This window comes from Echinops telfairi, unplaced genomic scaffold, assembly GCF_000313985.2.
Source record: "Echinops telfairi isolate 266 unplaced genomic scaffold, ASM31398v2 ScPeMD7_7424;HRSCAF=8462, whole genome shotgun sequence".
Taxonomy (NCBI): domain Eukaryota; kingdom Metazoa; phylum Chordata; class Mammalia; order Afrosoricida; family Tenrecidae; genus Echinops; species Echinops telfairi.
Genome location: NW_022111324.1, coordinates 82,545,424 through 82,563,925, shown reverse-complemented (window position 1 = coordinate 82,563,925; position 18,502 = coordinate 82,545,424). Strand labels below are relative to the sequence as shown.

General features: G+C 45.4%; 1 protein-coding gene across 1 annotated transcript in view; it reads left to right on the top strand.

Moving 5' to 3' along the window:
* WRNIP1 (WRN helicase interacting protein 1) overlaps window positions 1–16,674 on the top strand; it is a 23,116-nt gene extending 6,442 nt beyond the window's left edge. The window contains exons 4-7 of the mRNA XM_004699974.2: window positions 10,383–10,612; window positions 14,466–14,621; window positions 15,276–15,355; window positions 15,952–16,674. Of these exons, the coding sequence (XP_004700031.1) occupies window positions 10,383–10,612; window positions 14,466–14,621; window positions 15,276–15,355; window positions 15,952–16,227 (742 nt within the window). The 3' untranslated portion in view covers window positions 16,228–16,674. The remainder of the gene's footprint in view (window positions 1–10,382; window positions 10,613–14,465; window positions 14,622–15,275; window positions 15,356–15,951) is intronic.
* The last annotated feature ends 1,828 nt before the right edge of the window (window positions 16,675–18,502 follow it).

Below are 18,502 nucleotides of genomic sequence, written 5' to 3'. Positions count from 1 at the left end.
CTAGAGGGCAAGGTAGAAGAACTGCTCCTTTGAGTTTCCTAGACTATAACTGCTTACAGGACTAGAAAGCCCTCTCTTGCTCCCACAGAATGGTGATTTCCAACTCAAGCCTTGCGGTCACAGCCTGACATGTAACCACTATCACCAAGGCTTTTCCAACAGTGGCTTATAATGGACGCCAATTATGACTTCTCACTCTTTTCTCACCATCGTTCCTAATGTTGTATTTTGTTTATTTCCTCATAGCTCCACTTGGAGTTCTGTGAGGACAGGAACTTGTCCTTGATCATATCCCCAGAATTGTGTCTAACATATAATATGGTTAGATAAAGAGCTATTAAGTGAATATATCCTAGGTTTCCGTGTGAGTGATGTAGTTTAATATTTGCAAGTGGTAAAAGAGGGTTATAGACCAAAATAGGGGTGATTGTCCTATTCCCCAGCTTTGGAGAACCTTTATCTTTAATGCTGCTCGCCTTATCATTAGCAAGCAGAATAAAATGAAAGAAAATTAAGCTTTGCTCTATTAATGGGCTGCTTGGTAGCAATTGTAATAAGTAGTTAGGAGATAACGTAACCCACCACTGCTGAGTTGGTTCTGATTCATGATGACTTTGTAGCACAGAGTAGAACTGCCCCTTTGGGTTTCTGTACAACTCTGGGGGAGCAGGAAGCCTCATCTCTCTCCACTGAGCAGCTGGTGGGTTCACACTGGTAACCTTGAGGTTAGCAGTCCAGCATATAACCCACTGTGCTACTAGGGCTCCACCATGGGCACCATTGTACATTGCATGGGATTTCCTAATATAAATAAAGGGTCCACCACCCCAGTTGCCATCAATAGATTAGATTGTATTGCCATTTAGTTATTTAAGTAAAATTTTGTGTTCAAATTCCCATTGACTGGCATCAACTCTGTGTACCTTCTTGTGGCTCTACATCAGAGTGCTATGGGACCATCATGGGCAGCAAGGACTTTAACCCCGAATAACTGCTTTCTCTCTTTGGGAAAGTCTGAGTCTGCTATGGTTTGTTGTGGTGCTCTAAAGACAACTTGAGTATTTCCAGAGAAACCTAGGCTGCGTAGACTGCCTGCAAGGAGGTGGGCAGGAGGGTCTGACTCTGAAACTACTCACACTGGCATAGCATTCCTGATTGTACCTGAGGAATTGTGAGCTACCATAGTCTATAGACATACATGATAAGTTCCATCTAGAGCAGCGGTTCTCAACCTGTGGGTCGTGACCCCTTTGGGGGTTGAACAACCCTTTCACAGGGGTTGCCTGATTCATAACAGTAGCAAAATTACAGTTATGAAGTAGCAACGAAAATAACTTTATGGTTGGGGGGTCACCACAACATAAGGAACTGCATTAAAGAGTCACATCATTAGGAAGGTTGAGAACCACTGATCTAGAGTAAAATAAAAGCATTTGAGGTTTTATTTCCCCTCTCTCACATTTATTAATTTCAAGAGAAAGGTGAGTTTTTGTGCTCTGTGAAGATTGACAGTTTCAGAAACCCTGTTAGGGTCACTAGGGGTCGGAATCGATTTGATGGCAGTGGGTTCTATTTATTCAGTAGAAATTGAAGGCCTGTATATGTTAGGCTTCAGATGAGTGTTGAAAAGAGCATATTCCTGTGCCTTTAGGGATCTTTATGGAATGAGAAAAGGATAATAAGAGAGCTGGTTGGCTTACAGGGACATGCCCTAATAGTTACACACAAGGCGCAAACACTTGGAGTCTTTGCACAACTTGTGTTCTCTTTCCCATCTGTTGTCTTAGACTCAATGTCGATTCAAAGTCGTGATGACCCCTTGTGTCCCAGAATGAAGCTGTGCTCCATGGTGGCTTTTGATGGCTCAGTTTTCAGAGGTAGCTTTCCTACTTTTGCAAGGTAGATAGGTAGGTCTTCCTATCTCTCCCCAACCCCCTCCGAGAAGAAAGATGTCACCTTTGCCGTGAGGTGATGCTGAAATTAAGTGTAGAAGGATAGGGTGAGTTTAACTGGTTGCATCAACCAGCTCCTTATGGCAGAGTACCACCTGTAAAGTGAGGCGGAAATTAAACGCATGGTCCGTTTACTAGAGATGGGTGGGAAGATCAGTACAAGGGAGTGAGGATTGCTGAGGTCAGAATAGAAAAGGGCTTGTACTGGGGTCAGACAATTGACGTAGAAAGCTGTGAGAAGATTTTCATCAGGAGAATAGCATGCCCCTATCTATAGTTTGAGAAGCTTGCAACTTTGGGAGGATTGGTTGGAAAGAGGAAAAGTGAGGAGGCTGATGCAGTGATGGAGAAAACAAATGCAAAGGGCTTGAACAAAGGTAGGAGCAGCAGAAACTGGGGAGACAGTTGTGGGAATAGTGAAAAGTAAGGTCTATAAGGGCCTGTGTGTGATGAGGGTGTAAAAATCAAGTGTCTTAAGAAACTCAGATCTGGGTGGCTGAACAGGCAATTGTGCTTTTGAACAACAGATGGGAAGAGAGGCAGAAAGGGGTGGAACATAGGGAATTCTTCTTGTAGGGCCTTGAGATGATTCAGAATGGAGAGGTCCACTGGCCGTTGGTACAGACCTGGAAGGAGCAGTGGAAAGGTTTGAAGCAGACTTGGGAGTCATCAGCGTTGAAGAGAGAGATGATAGTACAGCTCACGTGTCTGGTGACTAGTCCTTCCAGGGAGAGAGCCAGGAGCTAGGGTGACAGGTAGAGGGCTGTCAGCATGTACAGCGTGTGGTGAAGGAAGAAGCCCCTGGGGAGATAGAAAACTCAAGACGGTAGAAGGAAAACCAGAGGGAGGGCTTGAGAGGAGGGTCAGCAAGGAGAATGTTGGGCACTGTTGTACACATTCGGATCAGGTTGTGGTGGAAACCATAGCCGGAACTTTCTGCCTCACTAAGAAGGTAAAGGCTAACGGGGCACTCATGATGCTGCATCTTCAGGGGCGGGGGTCCTTTTCACTCTGCTGCACGACCCTCCGCACATGGCTCCCCAGCGGGCTGCTGGGAAACGTGAATGAACAAGTGGCAAAGAAGAGCATCTCTTCCCCAGCGTAGGGAGCCAGTTGTCTGCCAGCTAACACCCTCAGTTGCATTCTTGTTACTGGAAAGAAAGGGGCCAGTGCTGAGGGTATGGAGATGAGGATCTTAAGGGTCAAGACTTCAAAAAGCCAAAACAGATAAGACGAAGTTGTATTAATTTGATTTGGCATTTGTCACTGATGATTCAGAACCATGGTAGTAGAGCGATTGATGATGATAGACTCCAGCCTTCAACATGAGAAGGAGTGGTTGCAGGGGGGGAGGAGGTAGCAGGTCTAGATTGCTGTTTAGGAATTCCGTTGTGAAGAGGAAGATAGAGGTAAGCTGGTTCTCTGTTGAAGTACCTATGCCAGAGTGTTTTGGTTTGTTTCCGTAACAGCAGTTTTCAGTGTATTCTGTACTGCAGACATTTTAATCCCGTGCTTCAGCCAGAGCCGGATGTCCTCTGTGTGCTTGTTAGTTTGGGGACCAAGATGAAATCCAGGTGGGTATGTTCTGAGACGAGCGTGAGCTGTAGAAGTGAGAAGGTAATCTTACATGCCCTACTTGCTTTGAGGAATTGCCATTTCCCTGATCGTAGGACACTTGCGTATGGAAACATGCACTTGAGGAATCAGCTCTTTGTGGACCAGACCAGATGCAGTGCAGAGGAATAAGATGGTGGAGCAGAGAGGAATAAGAAGCCAGTCCTGCCCTAGTACTGTCTGGGTAGGCAGTGCCGAGTCACAGTCAGAGACCGTTGGCACAGTGTCTCATGAGCTGTGTCGATGCACTGGGCATCTGTCTGCGGTGCTGACACTTCACTTGCCACTGGGAATTTTTCTGATCATCACAACCATGCAGCCCCCCGAAACAAGAGAATATATTTTCTTTCTTTCCCTCCCTGGTTTTCCTGCCTCTCAAAATAATCTTTTGAAAGAGAGAAAGTTGAATACCATAATAAAATATACAGGCCTGAATGAGTAGTAGGTGTAAATTGGATTTGAATAATTTCTCTTAAAAAGTAACATTAATGTAAGTAGTTGCCTTTGAGTTGGACACATGGTGACTCCTGTGGGGTCAGAGTAGAACTGTATTTCATAAGGCTTTCAGTAGCTTGTTTTTCTGAAGTAGGTCGTCAGGCCTTTCTTCTCAGGTGCCCAGGAGTGAAGTAGACTCTCCTACCTAGTGATTCACTGACAAGCACACTAATGGTTACATTTGTACCACCCAAGTACTGTACATTGGTATAGATTGTAGGTTCCCAACCTTATCTAACCTACTGCCTCCTTTTGGGGGGTGGGAGGTGGAATTTCTCAGCGCTCAACAGACAATTCAAAACTTTTGTACAAAAGACAAAAAAGCTTTAGTCCTATAGGATAAAGTGTAAGCACTGCTTTTGCAGGCTCCACCCCTCCACCCCCGGTGTCCCAGCACCCCCCAGGGGGCAGTATGATTAAAATGACATCAAAGCACTGACAGCCAGAAACACAGATCTTGTGTAGCTTGTACTGGTGTCCTTGGGCGTCCGTAACAAAATACCATAAACCTCGGGACTTAGGACAACAGGAACATGTTCTTTCACAGTTTTGGAGGCCGAAGGTCCAAAACCGAAGTGTCGCCAGGGCCACGATCCCTCCCGAGGCTTTAAGGGAGAGCCTTCATGGCATCTTCCAGATTCCGGTGACGTCCTTGGCTTACGGTCCCATCACTTCAAGCTCTGCCTCCATCCTCACATGGCCTTCTGTGTGTGCGTGTGTGTTCCCCTTTCTATCTCTTCTAATAAGCCTTGCCATTCAAGTTAGTCCCCCTCCTGCCCCCCTTAATCTAGGATCCTCTCATCTCAAGCTCCTTGATTTATAGGTCTTCAAAGATGATGTTTCAGATAAGGTCACACTCAACAGTGCCAGGGTTAGGAGAGGATTGGACGTATTTTTCTGGGACCAGTGTTTGATTACAGGACTCTACCAGTTAAAAGATAGCGTAATGAGGAAAACATGAACCTCTGTGGAAGCAAACAGGGAGGTGACATCACTTGTGGACAGCAGGTCCTCTGCTTGTGGAGAAAGTAAGTTGTGTTTATATGCTCCTCTCACTGGGTTTGGGGCTTCACCTTGGAAGATTTACCTTTCTGGAGACTGCTGTTAAATTGTTCTTCCCTTTAATCATGAGCATAGCAGTTATCGAGTACTCATGAGTACTCACTGAGCCCTGGTGGTGGAGAGGAGTAGGTGTTGATGGTTTAAAACGCACTAGCCACTCTGAGGGAGAAAGATGAGGCCGTCTCCTCTTGTAAAGACTTACTCTATCTAAGAAACTGCCTGCAGAGCAGTTCTCTTCCGTCTTACAGGTTGGTTACGAGTCAGAGTGGCAGGAGGGTTTTTTGGTTGTTGTTTTGTTTTCATGGCATGGTGAAGTATTTTGTCTCCTTTTATAGATGGGGAAAACAAAGGCCCTCAAACCTAAGTCACCTGACCACGATCACCAAGCTTGAAAGGATGAAGTCTAACTCCTAAGCTACGTCAGTTGCTAGAAGGGGGTTCAGACACCCAAGTTAAAATTAGGGTAAATGCTACCAGTAAGTTTTAACATTCTGTTTATGAGTTCTTTGTGTGAAAATGACACTACTAATTTGCACAAGAATAGGGACAAAAGATTCCAGTCTGTAATTTATCAGTAGTGCCTCTTGCCCAGGGCTGCACATCATACCTTCATGGGATCCATCTGAAAATGTATGTGCGCAGTGTCTGCCCCTGGAAAGTGCCCAGTCAGTACAGCTGTGGTAAGACGTGTGTCTCTGTGACAGGAAAGTTCTCTGCCATCCGAGTCAGATCCATGGTGGAGACCCATGTAGACGTTCTCTCCCTGTTGGAGGAGGAGTAATGTTCCTTCTCCTCAGTGAAAGATTCCCAGAATCCTGCCTTGTAATTGAGGAAGGAGGGAGAGTTTAACTGAACCGTGTATGTGCTTTTGTTCTGCCATGGAATATGAGGTACATTTCCACTTACTGTACTTCATTCTTTCTCCATTTTAAACTCCTAGCCAAATATCATATCCTCCTCCCCGCCAAAACACAACAGAAAACAAGGGCATGTGCAGAAAGAGCCAGGCCCAAGAAGAGAAGAGGGGGTTGTCTAGAGAGTTTCATCTCCTGTGTTTGTTCCTCCGTGAGGATCAAATCGCTCTTCTTCCATCAGAAGACTTTATCTCTTGGCAATATTAGCTGGGAATGTGATCTTTTCCATTGTATTTATTCTAATCAGGTTTTTTCTCTTATTTTAGAAAAATATATTGCATTAAAGCAATGTAATTGATTATTAATCTGGCCTTTTCCCGTGCTGTGCTGTTTTGTGTTACTGAGTTGATTCAAACTCCTAGCAACCCTGTCTGAACTGCCCCATAGTGTTGCCAAGACTGAAATCTTCTAACTGCAAGTTAGCTGCTGGGCTGCTAACTGCAAGGTTGGTGGTTCAAACCCGCCAGCTGCTCCTCAGGAGAAAGATGAGGCAGTCTGTGCCCAGAAAGATTTACATTGTCGGATACTCTCTGTGGCCTCACTTTGGGTTGGGAATAGATGGCAGTGTGTTTAGAATCTTTAGAGCAGTGATTCTCAACCTTCCTAGTGCCATGACCATTTAATACAGTTCCCCATGTTGGCATGATCCCCCCCAACCATAACATTGTTTTTGTTGCTACTTCATAACTGTAATTTTGCTATTTTAGGAATCGGGCGACCCCTGTGAAAGGGTCGTTCGACCCCCAGGTTGAGAACTGCTGAGTTTGAGCAGCAGATCTCCAGGTGTTTGTACTCACCGAGTGGCTTGTAGGCTCAAACCACTGACCTGTCAGCAGCTAAATGCTTCATCATGGCGCCACCAGGTGCTTTGGCTGATGCTACATTTCAAGGTAGAGTTTCCGCCCAATTCTAATCTACCCTTGAGAGCTTATTTCCAAGGAAAATATTGTATGTGTTCCACTTAAAATCTAATGCCTATGTAGAAAATAATGCCAGACTCTACGATTACTCTTGCAAGATATTTTTGTGCAATAGTTACTGTTTATTGAGAAATTTTACAAATATCAGTAGCCCTGATTTCATCATCACCATCGCTTATTTCATCATTCTTGGCATAAGTATCCTCATCCACCTCCCTCGTCTGTCTCCCTTATCTAGCTCATCTGACATACACAGGGGGCTTCTACGGTAACAGTTCGTGAGAGAAGTTCATTATCTTTTTATTCCATTTTTCCATGAACTTTTTGATGCCCTCTCCCATATAGTATTCACAGACAGTTCATAGCTGTGGTGGCTTGTGCTCTGGTGCTACGTATATTTCCTGAGGAAGGAACTTGACACTCTACTGCTCTTCTGAGTTTGATAATCGGTTGCAATGTCCTTATAGAACTCACGGACAATACTTATGGTTAAGCTAGTTTGTTAGGAAAATTGACAGGTTACCATGAGTCAGGAGTCAGAGTCATAAAACGTGAAGCATTGGTCTGCAGCATCACCTCAGCCAGCAGCCGAGTCTCTGTGGTCCTCAGCCTCTCCACCATGGGATCCCTTGGCCTAGTTATCCCACCCATCGCCCTGCCTGACAGCCTCATAGTCTCGGCGCTGCTCCTTTTTCTCTCTTCGTCTCCTGGCCTCGGCCTCTGGTCCTTGCTTTGGCTCCCTTACTCTATTGTGCCACTTCATAGGTTTCAAATGTGCTCCACTCGTGGCTCTTGTTGCCTGGTAGGTTTCTCTCAGTTCCTGCTCTGAGATGTTCTCTTTTACAGCGGTGTGGTTTTTGTCTTTCAGCAGACCATATCCCCAAGGAAATAAAGAGTAGTGACTTGGGGTTCACACCCTCAAGTAAGGTGGAGATTCAAGTACCTTAATTCTATAACAGAGAACTCCTTCCACAATGAGATTATAACTACAGGCATACAGGCTAGAATTTTAAATACATCACAAAAGAGATTATGACTGCAAATGCCATACTAATTGCCTACATCTCAACCACCCATTTTTTTCACTGCCCCAAGAGCACTCCATGCCTCTTAATATGCTATCAGGGCAAATCCATACAGAGAGGTCTGTACCAACATAGGAACACTGAGGTAGTACAGATGACTTCTTCCGACCATTTTGTATTTTTAAAATGTGACGTGTGTGTTTAAAGTAATGCTGAGTTCTGAGTCGCTCAGTTGTTTTCTGGAAATGAAAGTATTGAATTGTTAAGCAGATCAGTAAGGTGTGAAACTATACTTGACACTGTCCCCATTAAAAAAAAATTAGATGGAAAGTGGTTGGTTGCATGGGTGTTGCTATCTCTAGGTGGTGGAGATGTAAACGTGTTTTACTTTTTTCTTCATCAAGCTCAAGCCATCGAGTCGACGCCGACTCTTAGCAACCCTGTAGGAGAGGGAAGGCTGTCCTTGTGAGTCTCTGAGGCCAGAACTCTCTATAGAAGTAGAAAGCTCCGTCCATCCATCTTGCTCCCAAAGAGTGGCTGGGGATCACAAACTTCTGGACCAACATGTAACACTAAGCCACCAGGGCCCCTTGCTTCTTTATACTTCCCATATTTCCCCCTGAGTGTGGGACAATTGCATTATTTTGAATATCTGTTATCTCCCAGGTACTGGGTGTGCAAGAAGGAGCACTTCGTGCTTCCTGGCCCTCTCCACAGACAGTGTGCTTCCTCTTCAGCCACGTTGTGGGCCCAGACCTGCTCCTCTGACTTTGGTTCCCACATGGTACAGTTTCTTTAATGTTTGTTCTGCTGTTTTCCAGAAAGTGTGCTAAGCAATGACTCACTGGGAAATGGCTCGTAGGTTTTCGAACATGGTCTCAGTGTCTGTTTTGACTATCTGGTTGGGTTGGGTTGGGTCTACGGAGATTAAGGACCCTCAGAAAGTGGGGAGCCATATGCATGACCTGGGGCCCGTGCAGTGATCACAAGTCTGATGAGGGAGTCACTCATTATGAAGTAAAGTAATTGGAAATCTTGGCTTTGTGTAAATAAGGGAAAGGTTTGAATCAGTGTTTAAAATGTTAGAACTGGACCTTCTAGGAGTGAAATGCAAACTAGGTTTATCCTAGTCTCTCACCAAGGAAAGTAGTTTGGGTGTACAATATGGAATTCCGTATTGATTTTTGGCCCAAGCTGGGACTCTTCTTGACTTTCCCGCTTCAGCCCAGTTGATGCCTGTATAGCTGATGGGGAAGATCTGATTGACTTATTTAATTACTATCAATATTTTCAGCTGAAGGTTGGCAATGACATGAGCTTTGAAAAGCTTTTTAATTTTTTTGCTTCACAAATTCACGTGAAGCTAGCAGCTTAACTAAGAATTAATCCTTCTAAATAAATACTTGCATTGAATATCTTAACTTTCTCAGAATAGAATCTTCATCTCATGTACTGCGGACATGTTATTAGGAAAGGTCAGTCCCTGGAGAAGGACATCATGCTTAATAAAGTGAAAAAGAGGGAGACCCTTGGTGAGTGGGATTGACACCGTGGCTCCAGCAAAGGACTCAACACATAGCAATTGTGAGGGTGGCCCAGGACTGTTCTGTTCCGCGTGTACAGTGTCCCTGGGAGTAGGGTCCAGCTTGACTAACTAAGAAATAGAACATTGTGCTAAGTCTTGAAAACAAATCACAGTCAAGGCTTCTTTGTGAAGGTCCAGATTTAGAAATGTGATGGTAGAACCTTAGTGCTGACGTTCCAAGTGAGAGGGGGTAACAGCCATGGTCTCACAGCTGCTTTTGGCGCCGTTAGTCTTCTGGTTGATTCCAAGGCAAGTGACCTCGCTGTTCTTTGGGTTACCGTCTAATGATTAATGTTCAGCATGAGGCAATCTGCCATTCCAGAGTCCTGCTGCCAGGTCCCACGGCTCTGTCCAAAGCAATTGAGACTCTTGTAGAGTTAAACTCAGGGTCTAACATGATGCTGTCCCTTCCCATGTTTCCACATGATGTAAGCAGACTGACTAGAACTGAGTGGAGCCTGAACGCATTCTTTTTTCTGCACATTATGGTGAGATAGATGGTAGCATTTTTAATGAAAGTTTTCACTAGAAGCTGCAGCAGTTGCCTGATTTGTATGGTAGAATCAGAGAGATTGTGTGTTAACTGGAACTTTCCAAAACTGTTGTCTCCTCCACATATATGGTGAAATACCCTTGTAGTTTATAAGGTCAGGTCATTCTTGGTCTTGCTAATGCATAAGTCCGTTAGCAGCGTGACTTAAGAATGCGGAGCAAAGACCTGAACTGACTACTGATGAGGAGGAGTCAGTAAGAAGTGTCACCGAATCCAAAGTGTGTGGCATGTGTGACAGTAATCACGACTGGTTGTGTTGCAGGCCCTCGGTGCTCGTAGAAGATAAAGCCGTGGACACACTGGCATATCTCAGCGACGGGGATGCCAGAGCTGGACTCAATGGGCTGCAGCTGGCGGTTCTGGCCAGGCTAAGCTCCAGGAAGATGTTTTGTAAGAAAAGTGGGCAGACCTATTCTTCTAGTAGAATTATAATCACGGAGAATGATGTGAAGGAGGGGCTTCAGCGATCCCACATTTTATATGACCGCGCAGGTAAGACACTGCAAAGTGAAAAACCTGAAACCCTGCGCCCCCTCTGGGATTCTCACATCAGTAGGAAAAGTAAAGCCATATGGTGGCAGGTCCTAGAGCTGGCTTCTTGACCATTCTTTTAACTAGGAGCTTCACTGACCAGGACTGAGAGACATTGGAAGGTTTGAAATTGCAGACTTTGAAGTTGATCTTTTAAGGTACTCAGATACTCTGGTGGCACCTTGTGGAACACAAGCATCTTTGGAAGTCTGTGTGGTTGGTTAACAGTGAATAATTCTTTTGGTCATTTGCAATGGCAGTAAGAGAACTGTCTCAATAAGTAAAATATTTTTATTCATTGTTAACTGACAGTTAAGCTCCTAGAATCTAAATTAAAATTAAGTTTTCATTTTGTAGTAGCATTATAAAATCTGTATGTGCTTATCTAGTGACATAAAACTGCGTGTGCAAAGACCAAATGTGATAGCAGCTCTTACTCGGTCTGTGACCTGGTAGGATTCAATGTCATAAGCACAATTCATTTTGTCTTTTTATAAAAGAGGCGGATGGTGAAGTGGGCACCATGGCGATTATGTTGGACCGCTGGTGCTTGCGCATCCACGTGGCTCTGGGGCAAGTGCTCTGAGAGTCACAGATAGAGTTACCACACCCTTAACAGCTGTGCCAGCAAAGGAAGCTGATAATGCGCATTCCAGCATGTCATGTAGGGTGAGTCATGTCAACAGTATTCCCAGAGGCCTTCTGATGACAGAGTGCTTCTAACCTGTTAGAGAAGAGGGTAAAGGGCTTACAGATGACCTTTGTCTGGGAAAGGCTTCATGAGGGACTACTGTGTGGCCTTGGGAACGTGACTGGCACATTTTGTGCAGTGAGTGTGTATCAGGACCGAGTGAGCATATTTGGTGGAAAATCCTGAGGTGAGTGACTGGGGATTACCTCTTGACATCTTAATGTGAATGTGCTCCTTGTTGGGTCTCATGACAGGTCTTGGGGTTGTATCCTAGTACAACCCAAAGAGCCTAGGCAGCCGCTCTATGTTCTCAAATGTCATGAATGCTTGACAACTTGGCAACTAAAACATTCCGCATGTAGAACCCTACTTTTCAAACAGAAACAAGATTGGAGATTAGAAGATAATACAGAGGCAAAATCACTCTACGTTAGATCCTCTACTGCTTCCAGGTCTTTCTCCCTTCTCTGCTGTGCCCCCGCTAGATGCTCTTCCTTTTGATGGCACCAGCTGGGGCTCTTACTCTGTGTGTTATCAGACTCTAGTTAAAATACAGCATCAGCTAGCGCGTCCATCACTGAGTATTCTAAGTCATCTTTTCACTTTCAGAGTGACCTTACTAACCAGACCAAACCACTCAGTCAGTGCTGACTTGCAGTGACCGTAAGACAGCACAGAACTGCCTCATAAGGTTCCCAAGGCTGCACATTGTGATGGAAGCAGACTGGCCCATCTTTCTCCCACACAATAGCTGGTGGGCTCAAGCTGCCAACATAGCAGTTAGAGCGGATTGTTTAACCATGGTGCCACTTCAAAAAACCAAACTCAGTGCCATTGAGATGAATCCATCTCATAGCGACCCTGTAGGACAGAGAGGAGCTGCTCTTGAGGGTTTCTGAGACTGTGATTAATTCTTTATGGAAATAGAAAGCCTTGTCTTTTCCCTCCAGAACCATTTTCAGTTATTGACCTTGCAGCTAGCAGTCCAACACATCACCCTCTTTAGCACCAGGGCTCCTGTTGCAGCACTACAACCTGAGGAGGTAGCTACTATTTTTAGCCATATTTTGGAGCTGGGAACACTTCCCTAAGTTCACCAAGCAGGTGATAAACTGACACTCCTACCCTAGTCTGACTGATTCCAGGAACTGTGCACTGTTGCCTCTGTGCCAGGCTGCCACCATCAGTGATGGTCCTTTATGAGCAGTCATCCCTACACAGGACACTGGACATGTCCAGTCCTTGGGGCTCTCCCTGGAGCCTTACATCCCATTCTGGAGAGCGAAAGCATCATAGGGCTTTCCTCTCCAGCTGTGTTACCTTAGGAATTGCTGGAGTCATGGCAGCTGTTGGGACCACAGGCCTTAAGAGCCCCACACCCTCTGCAGAGCCCTGCATTCTGCCGTGTGTGGCCACGCATCACAGAGCACAGCCATCCACAGCGCTTCACAGACCCTCATCAATCCAGCCCCAGAGATCCTTGTCCTCTAAATGCCATTCCATACATAGGGGTGGTAGAACCTCACCCTGGGAGTCTGCAGGGATTACCCTCAGACCTTACTTTCACTGGTGAGTCAAAGACCCTTGCTCCCAGGATTTTTGTTTCTTTTCATTTCACCTGGTAGTTCAGACCTATCAGCCATCGAAGATAGTAACTTGCCCACTGTCACATAGCTAATGATGTTGGAGTTCAGACCCAGACTGTACCCGCTGGACCAGATTGCCTTTACGAAGCCTTCAGCAAAGGCATGGGAAGGGAGTGGCCTGTGTCCATCTCCTAGCTTAGTTCTGGCAAAGTGGACCCGAGGCATTGTTTTATTTTCCTACTTCCATATACATGGGTGCTAAGGCTACCCTGGAGTGGGGGGAACTCTCAGGAGAGGTCCTTCCTTTCTAGTTCTGCAAATCCCATGCTCATCTTCCAAGAGAAGGGCAGTGCAGAATTAGCTTCCCTGCTGGTGGAAGAGGCACCTGGGCCCAGAAATGTGTGGAGCTTATCCAGGACACTAGCCAGCCATTCTCCCTGGTGTTGGGATTTGACTGAGGAAGCCGCGGGCCAGGGAACAAGTCAGCGTGGCCATGTGTCTTTGGGGATGAGCTTGAGTACTTGCCCCAGTTCTTCTCTGAAATCCGAGCTGCTCAGGCCTCTGCAGACAGCCCTGTTGGCCTTGTCCTATGGCAGGGCAGTGCTGGGCAAATGTTCTCCTTCATTCTGAGACAAGGGCCAACCGAACAGTGAGCTCAGCAGCCAGCATTTGAAAGTAGGACCCACATACTGTGGGAGCAGTCCTAGTGTTACCGAATACATTGCTTGATCACCAGCACTGCCTCAGAAGATTGTGTAGCTATAATTATCTCCTCGTAGATAGGTGTATTTTCCCCCTAAAACATTTTACTGATCGATTTACATGTGACTCTCGGTCCCAGAAAGGGGTGAGACTAGTAAAATAGTGAGAGACAGGTAGTTCAAGGCTTCTAAGATGGGGGAGAGTTGTTAGTCTGTCAACCTTTTGGGATCCCGCCACATTGGTTTCCCCCACCAAGCATAGGGGAGAGAGATTTCTAGGATACCAGCTGGAATTAACACTGAGGGACAAATGGGCTGCAGTAGCTGCCCTCACCATTTGACTCCCTCTCACAGTGGCCACCCCAGGCCTGGTGTCATTTCCCGCTCATAGGCAGTGGCGGCCCATATGTAGCCAGAGTCTGAACCACCTCCCTACCTTCGCCTCTCCTTGCCATCACCACTGTGGGTCCAGGAGGACCACCTTCATCGACAGGGGAGTCTCTCTTCACCCTGGGCTTGGCTGCTTGTACTCACAGCGCACAGTGTCATCATAGTGCCCTCAAAGGAAACGGGGCCCAAAGAAACCCACCAGCCCCAAAGGCGACTGTGCGGAGGTCAGTGCCAGTGCACCATACTCATATTTACTTGTACCCCCTTCTCAGCTGTTCAGAACAGCTGTCACTCCTTTCTGTCCTCAAGCCTTCTGAGTCCATGTATTTTGACTGAGGTTCTTAAAGTCAGCCGGTTGAAAAAACACTGAAATGGTTGGTGGTTGTCCTGTGAACTCTGGGGGTCCTCTTCCTGCCCATCTCTGAGGGTGTTTTTTGTGGGTCCAGGAGAAGAACACTACAACTGTATCTCTGCCCTTCACAAGTCTCTGCGGGGCTCGGACCAGAACGCTGCCCTCTACTGGCTGGCTCGCATGCTTGAAGGAGGAGAGGATCCCCTGTATGTGGCAAGGCGGCTTGTAAGATTTGCTAGTGAGGACATAGGTAAGTATGTGTTGATGTGTACTGAGATCGGGGAGAAGAAATGCTATTTGTGTGTTTGGTGGTGGTGGTGGTGGTGGGGTGCTGGGAGTTTCTTTACACTTTGTAGGACAGGTAGGGAGAAGATAAGAATTAAATATGGACTTAGAATTTTATTTTATGGGGCCTAGTGGGACTGTTTGTACGTGTGCATGTGTGAGAGCTTTTTGATGTTTAAAGTTCATAAAGCCAGTTTGGTAATATTTCACTCAGATGCCTTGAACTGAAGACAAATTTAAATATGAGTGCAGTCGGTGTTCGGTTTCATTAGGCAGCTCCTGAGAAGGAAGGGGAATGCCGGACAGTGTGTAAAGGAAAAGATCAGAGGACCCTCACTTTGCATTAGTCATAGTAAATGTTTCGTTTGTAATGTGTTCCTCCATGGCTGGGTGTTTATGCCCCTGGCTCCTTGTGGGTGTGTCGTGCCTCCTCCCTGGTTTTTCCCGCTAGCTTTCCCTTATATGCAGTAACCGCTCAGTCAATCATCGTTAAGTAGAGTAAGGAGATCAGAAAAACGGGTCCAGTGTGGGACACGGGGTGGTTTGGAATTTTCTACCCTCCTGACAGCTCGTGTGTGATGTGATTGAACTTTCCTTTGTCTCTCTCTGTGTGTGGCAGGTCTGGCAGACCCGTCTGCATTGACACAAGCAGTTGCTGCTTACCAAGGCTGTCATTTTATAGGCATGCCCGAATGTGAGGTAAGTCACCAGCTTTACAGACATGCTCCTTCTTCTGTGCTCTCTCCCTTTGTGGATTCGAATGTGCTGGCCAGCCTCTGCCACTGATGGGTGGGCCACTGAACAAGCTGCTCTGCTTTTTACACTTGCGTGCTATATCGTAGGCCACTAGAGAGAGACCAGCTCTGGGCATCAAAGGGCCATGAATTTCCATTGATTTTAGGATCCCTAAAGGGGATCCAAAGGAAGGGCTTCAGGGTCTCTGGGGACAGAAGTGTTGAGGAAGCTGAGTGGAAAATCTTGTTAGCATTTACCTCCCAACAGAGAAGCTTCATAACTGCTTTGTACCTTGAGATTCTTAGGGAGGGGAAATCATGTAACAAAGCTGCTGCACTTTATAAAAAAGAAAAAGAAGCCACTCATTTAGTTCAGCTTCTCACTGTGTGTAGACATTTTTTCCCTCTCTTATAATTATACACACTATAGGGAATAGGGGAAGAGGAAATGCTAGTAAAAGAATGATGGGAAACAAGAATTAGCTAAAGGCACCATAAAGGATACTATAAAGAGAAACTTCTGGCACCTTCATAATGAAATGTTCCCATCCTATGTTCTAGGTGCTTCTGGCCCAGTGTGTGGTCTACTTTGCCAGAGCCCCCAAGTCCATTGAGGTATACAGCGCCTACAACAATGTCAAAGCCTGCTTGCGGAACCACCCGGGCCCTCTGCCCCCCGTCCCGCTGCACCTGAGGAATGCCCCAACCAGGCTGATGAAGGATCTGGGATATGGCAAAGGCTACAAGTACAACCCCATGTACAGCGAGCCTGTGGATCAGGAATACCTGCCTGAAGAATTGCGAGGGGCCGATTTCTTTAAGCAAAGGCGATGCTGACTCCTCGGGGCTCGCTCCGTGGAAAGGTTTCTCTTGGGAAGGCCAGGAAGAAAGTAACAGATTGTGAAGATGGCTGCCTGGGGGTTGGAGCAGACCGACAACGGGTGTTCGGATTTTAAGAGTTCTTTTGGTGGTGGCACAGTTCACTTAAATGTGTAGCTTTGGGATCGTGCTCATGTGCACGCTGTGCACTGGTTATGCTTGTGAAAATATCTGGCAACTTTGTGCAATTCATGTTATAAGGAATTATCTATTTTGTCATAGTATTTAAGTCATAGCATCATTTCAGAATTTCAGTTCTGTAGAATTTTTGTTTGTTTAAAAATGTATATTCTGGGTAGTTTTAATTGGTAAAAAAATGATAATTGTGATTTAATACTGCATAGTGTTTTGGGTATTTTTTTTATATGCAAAGGTCTTATGAGCCAATAAAACTATTTCAAAGTACTCTTCAATTTTTTTAAACCCCCCCCCCCCCCCCTTGAGATCTTAGGTACTGATATCTGTCCCTGTTACACTTGGGTAGCTAAATACTACGAAAGAACAAGCATAGATGAGAAGATTGGAAAGCTTAGTGCGTGGTCAGTATGTCTTTTTCAAAGTCAGACTTAATTTTATTAAAGTCACACATTCATAGAGTTTTAAAAGGCTCATAAAAGAATTTAGTAGTGCTCTATTTATTCATGCTTCCCATCTTCCTCCAGCAATCTCTCCTTACAGCTTCGAATTGTAAATAGCAGTGTCCTGCTATACTTGGAAGGAGGCCTGGTGGCACTGTGGGTTAGATATTGGGCTCCTCAGGACAAACTCAGCTGTCCACCCACCAGCAGTTCTTCTGGACAGTGAGGAGGAAAGGGGCTGTTCCCTCATCTTCGTGAACACACTTTATCCAGTCACTAGGAGTCAGAATTGACTCAGCGTGGTAGGCTTGACTTTACTTTTGAAGTGTCCTACAATAGATTGCTACTTAAAATTTGTTTAGCCCTATTGCTAACTATTTTTCTAATTCTTCGGTAGCCATCTTGTACAAATTTCTTTAAGTACCAACCCCTCCATTAACCTGTCAGTACTATGTGTCCCCCACAGTGCCCTTGCTTGGGCACTGCCATTTCTGTTCATCGAGGATGCTGTGCAGTTGGTGTCCTAAAACTTATTTCCTGCATTCTTGGAAGCCTCCTCCTATAACTCAGTACAGTTGTTGGCCTCTTACAAACGTGTATCTTTTTTTAAAAATCATTTTATTGGGGGCTTGTACAGCTCATATCACAATCCGTACATACATTCATTGTGTCAAGCACATCCGTACATATGTTGCCATCATCATTCTCAAAACGTTCTCTTTCTACTTGAGCCCTTGGTATCAGCTCCTCATTTCCCCCCCACCCTCCCTCTCTCTTAAACCCTTGATAAATAAACTGTATTTTGCTAATCCTAGTTTCCATAAGTGTTGCTCTAAGAGAATTCCTCAATTTTTGCCATTATAATTTAAATTTCTAAGAGCTCAGTGTTGTGCTCAGTATACCTTTTATTTTTATAATAGCATGTGTATATAGTATTTTCAGGTAGACAGTTGGACTGCTAACTGCAAGATTTATGATTCAAACTCACCAGCTGTGTTAGTCTGGGTAGACTAGAGAAACAAATCCAAGGAGACTGGTGTGCTTAAGAAAGAACTTTACATAAAGAGTAATTATACATGAAGAAAACAGCCCAGTCCAGATCAAGTCCATAAGTCTGATAATAGCCCATATGTCCAATATCAATTTATAACTCCTAAAACACATGCAATGATGCCAAATTCAGGAAGATTACAGGACAGTGGGTGGAAGGTCTTGTGGATCCAGTGGTGGTGTAAGCATCTCAGCACTGGCAGAGGTCTCCATGTGGCTTCTCTGGCTCCAGAGCTCTGCCTCCATCAACCTCTCTCCATGTGTCTTCTCCACAGGGATGTTTTGCAGGGAGTCAGCATGTCCTGCCTCCCGTGAGCTATATATCTCAGCACCTCCAAATTAGGTCATCAAGCTGAGACCTGATTGACAGGCTAAACTCCACCCCTTCACACTTTAAGTCTCAAATTGACAACAGATTATGTAACTATCACACCAGCCAATCCTCAGGAGATAGCCAAGGCTGTGCTCCCACATAAGAGTCTCAGAAACCCTGTGGAGGGTCTCTATGATTCAGAATTGCCTCAAAGACAGTGAGCTGGGTAGGTGGAGAAATGGATGCATTTATTTGGTGTCTATATTTTAGCTCCCAAGAAATTTTCATTTTT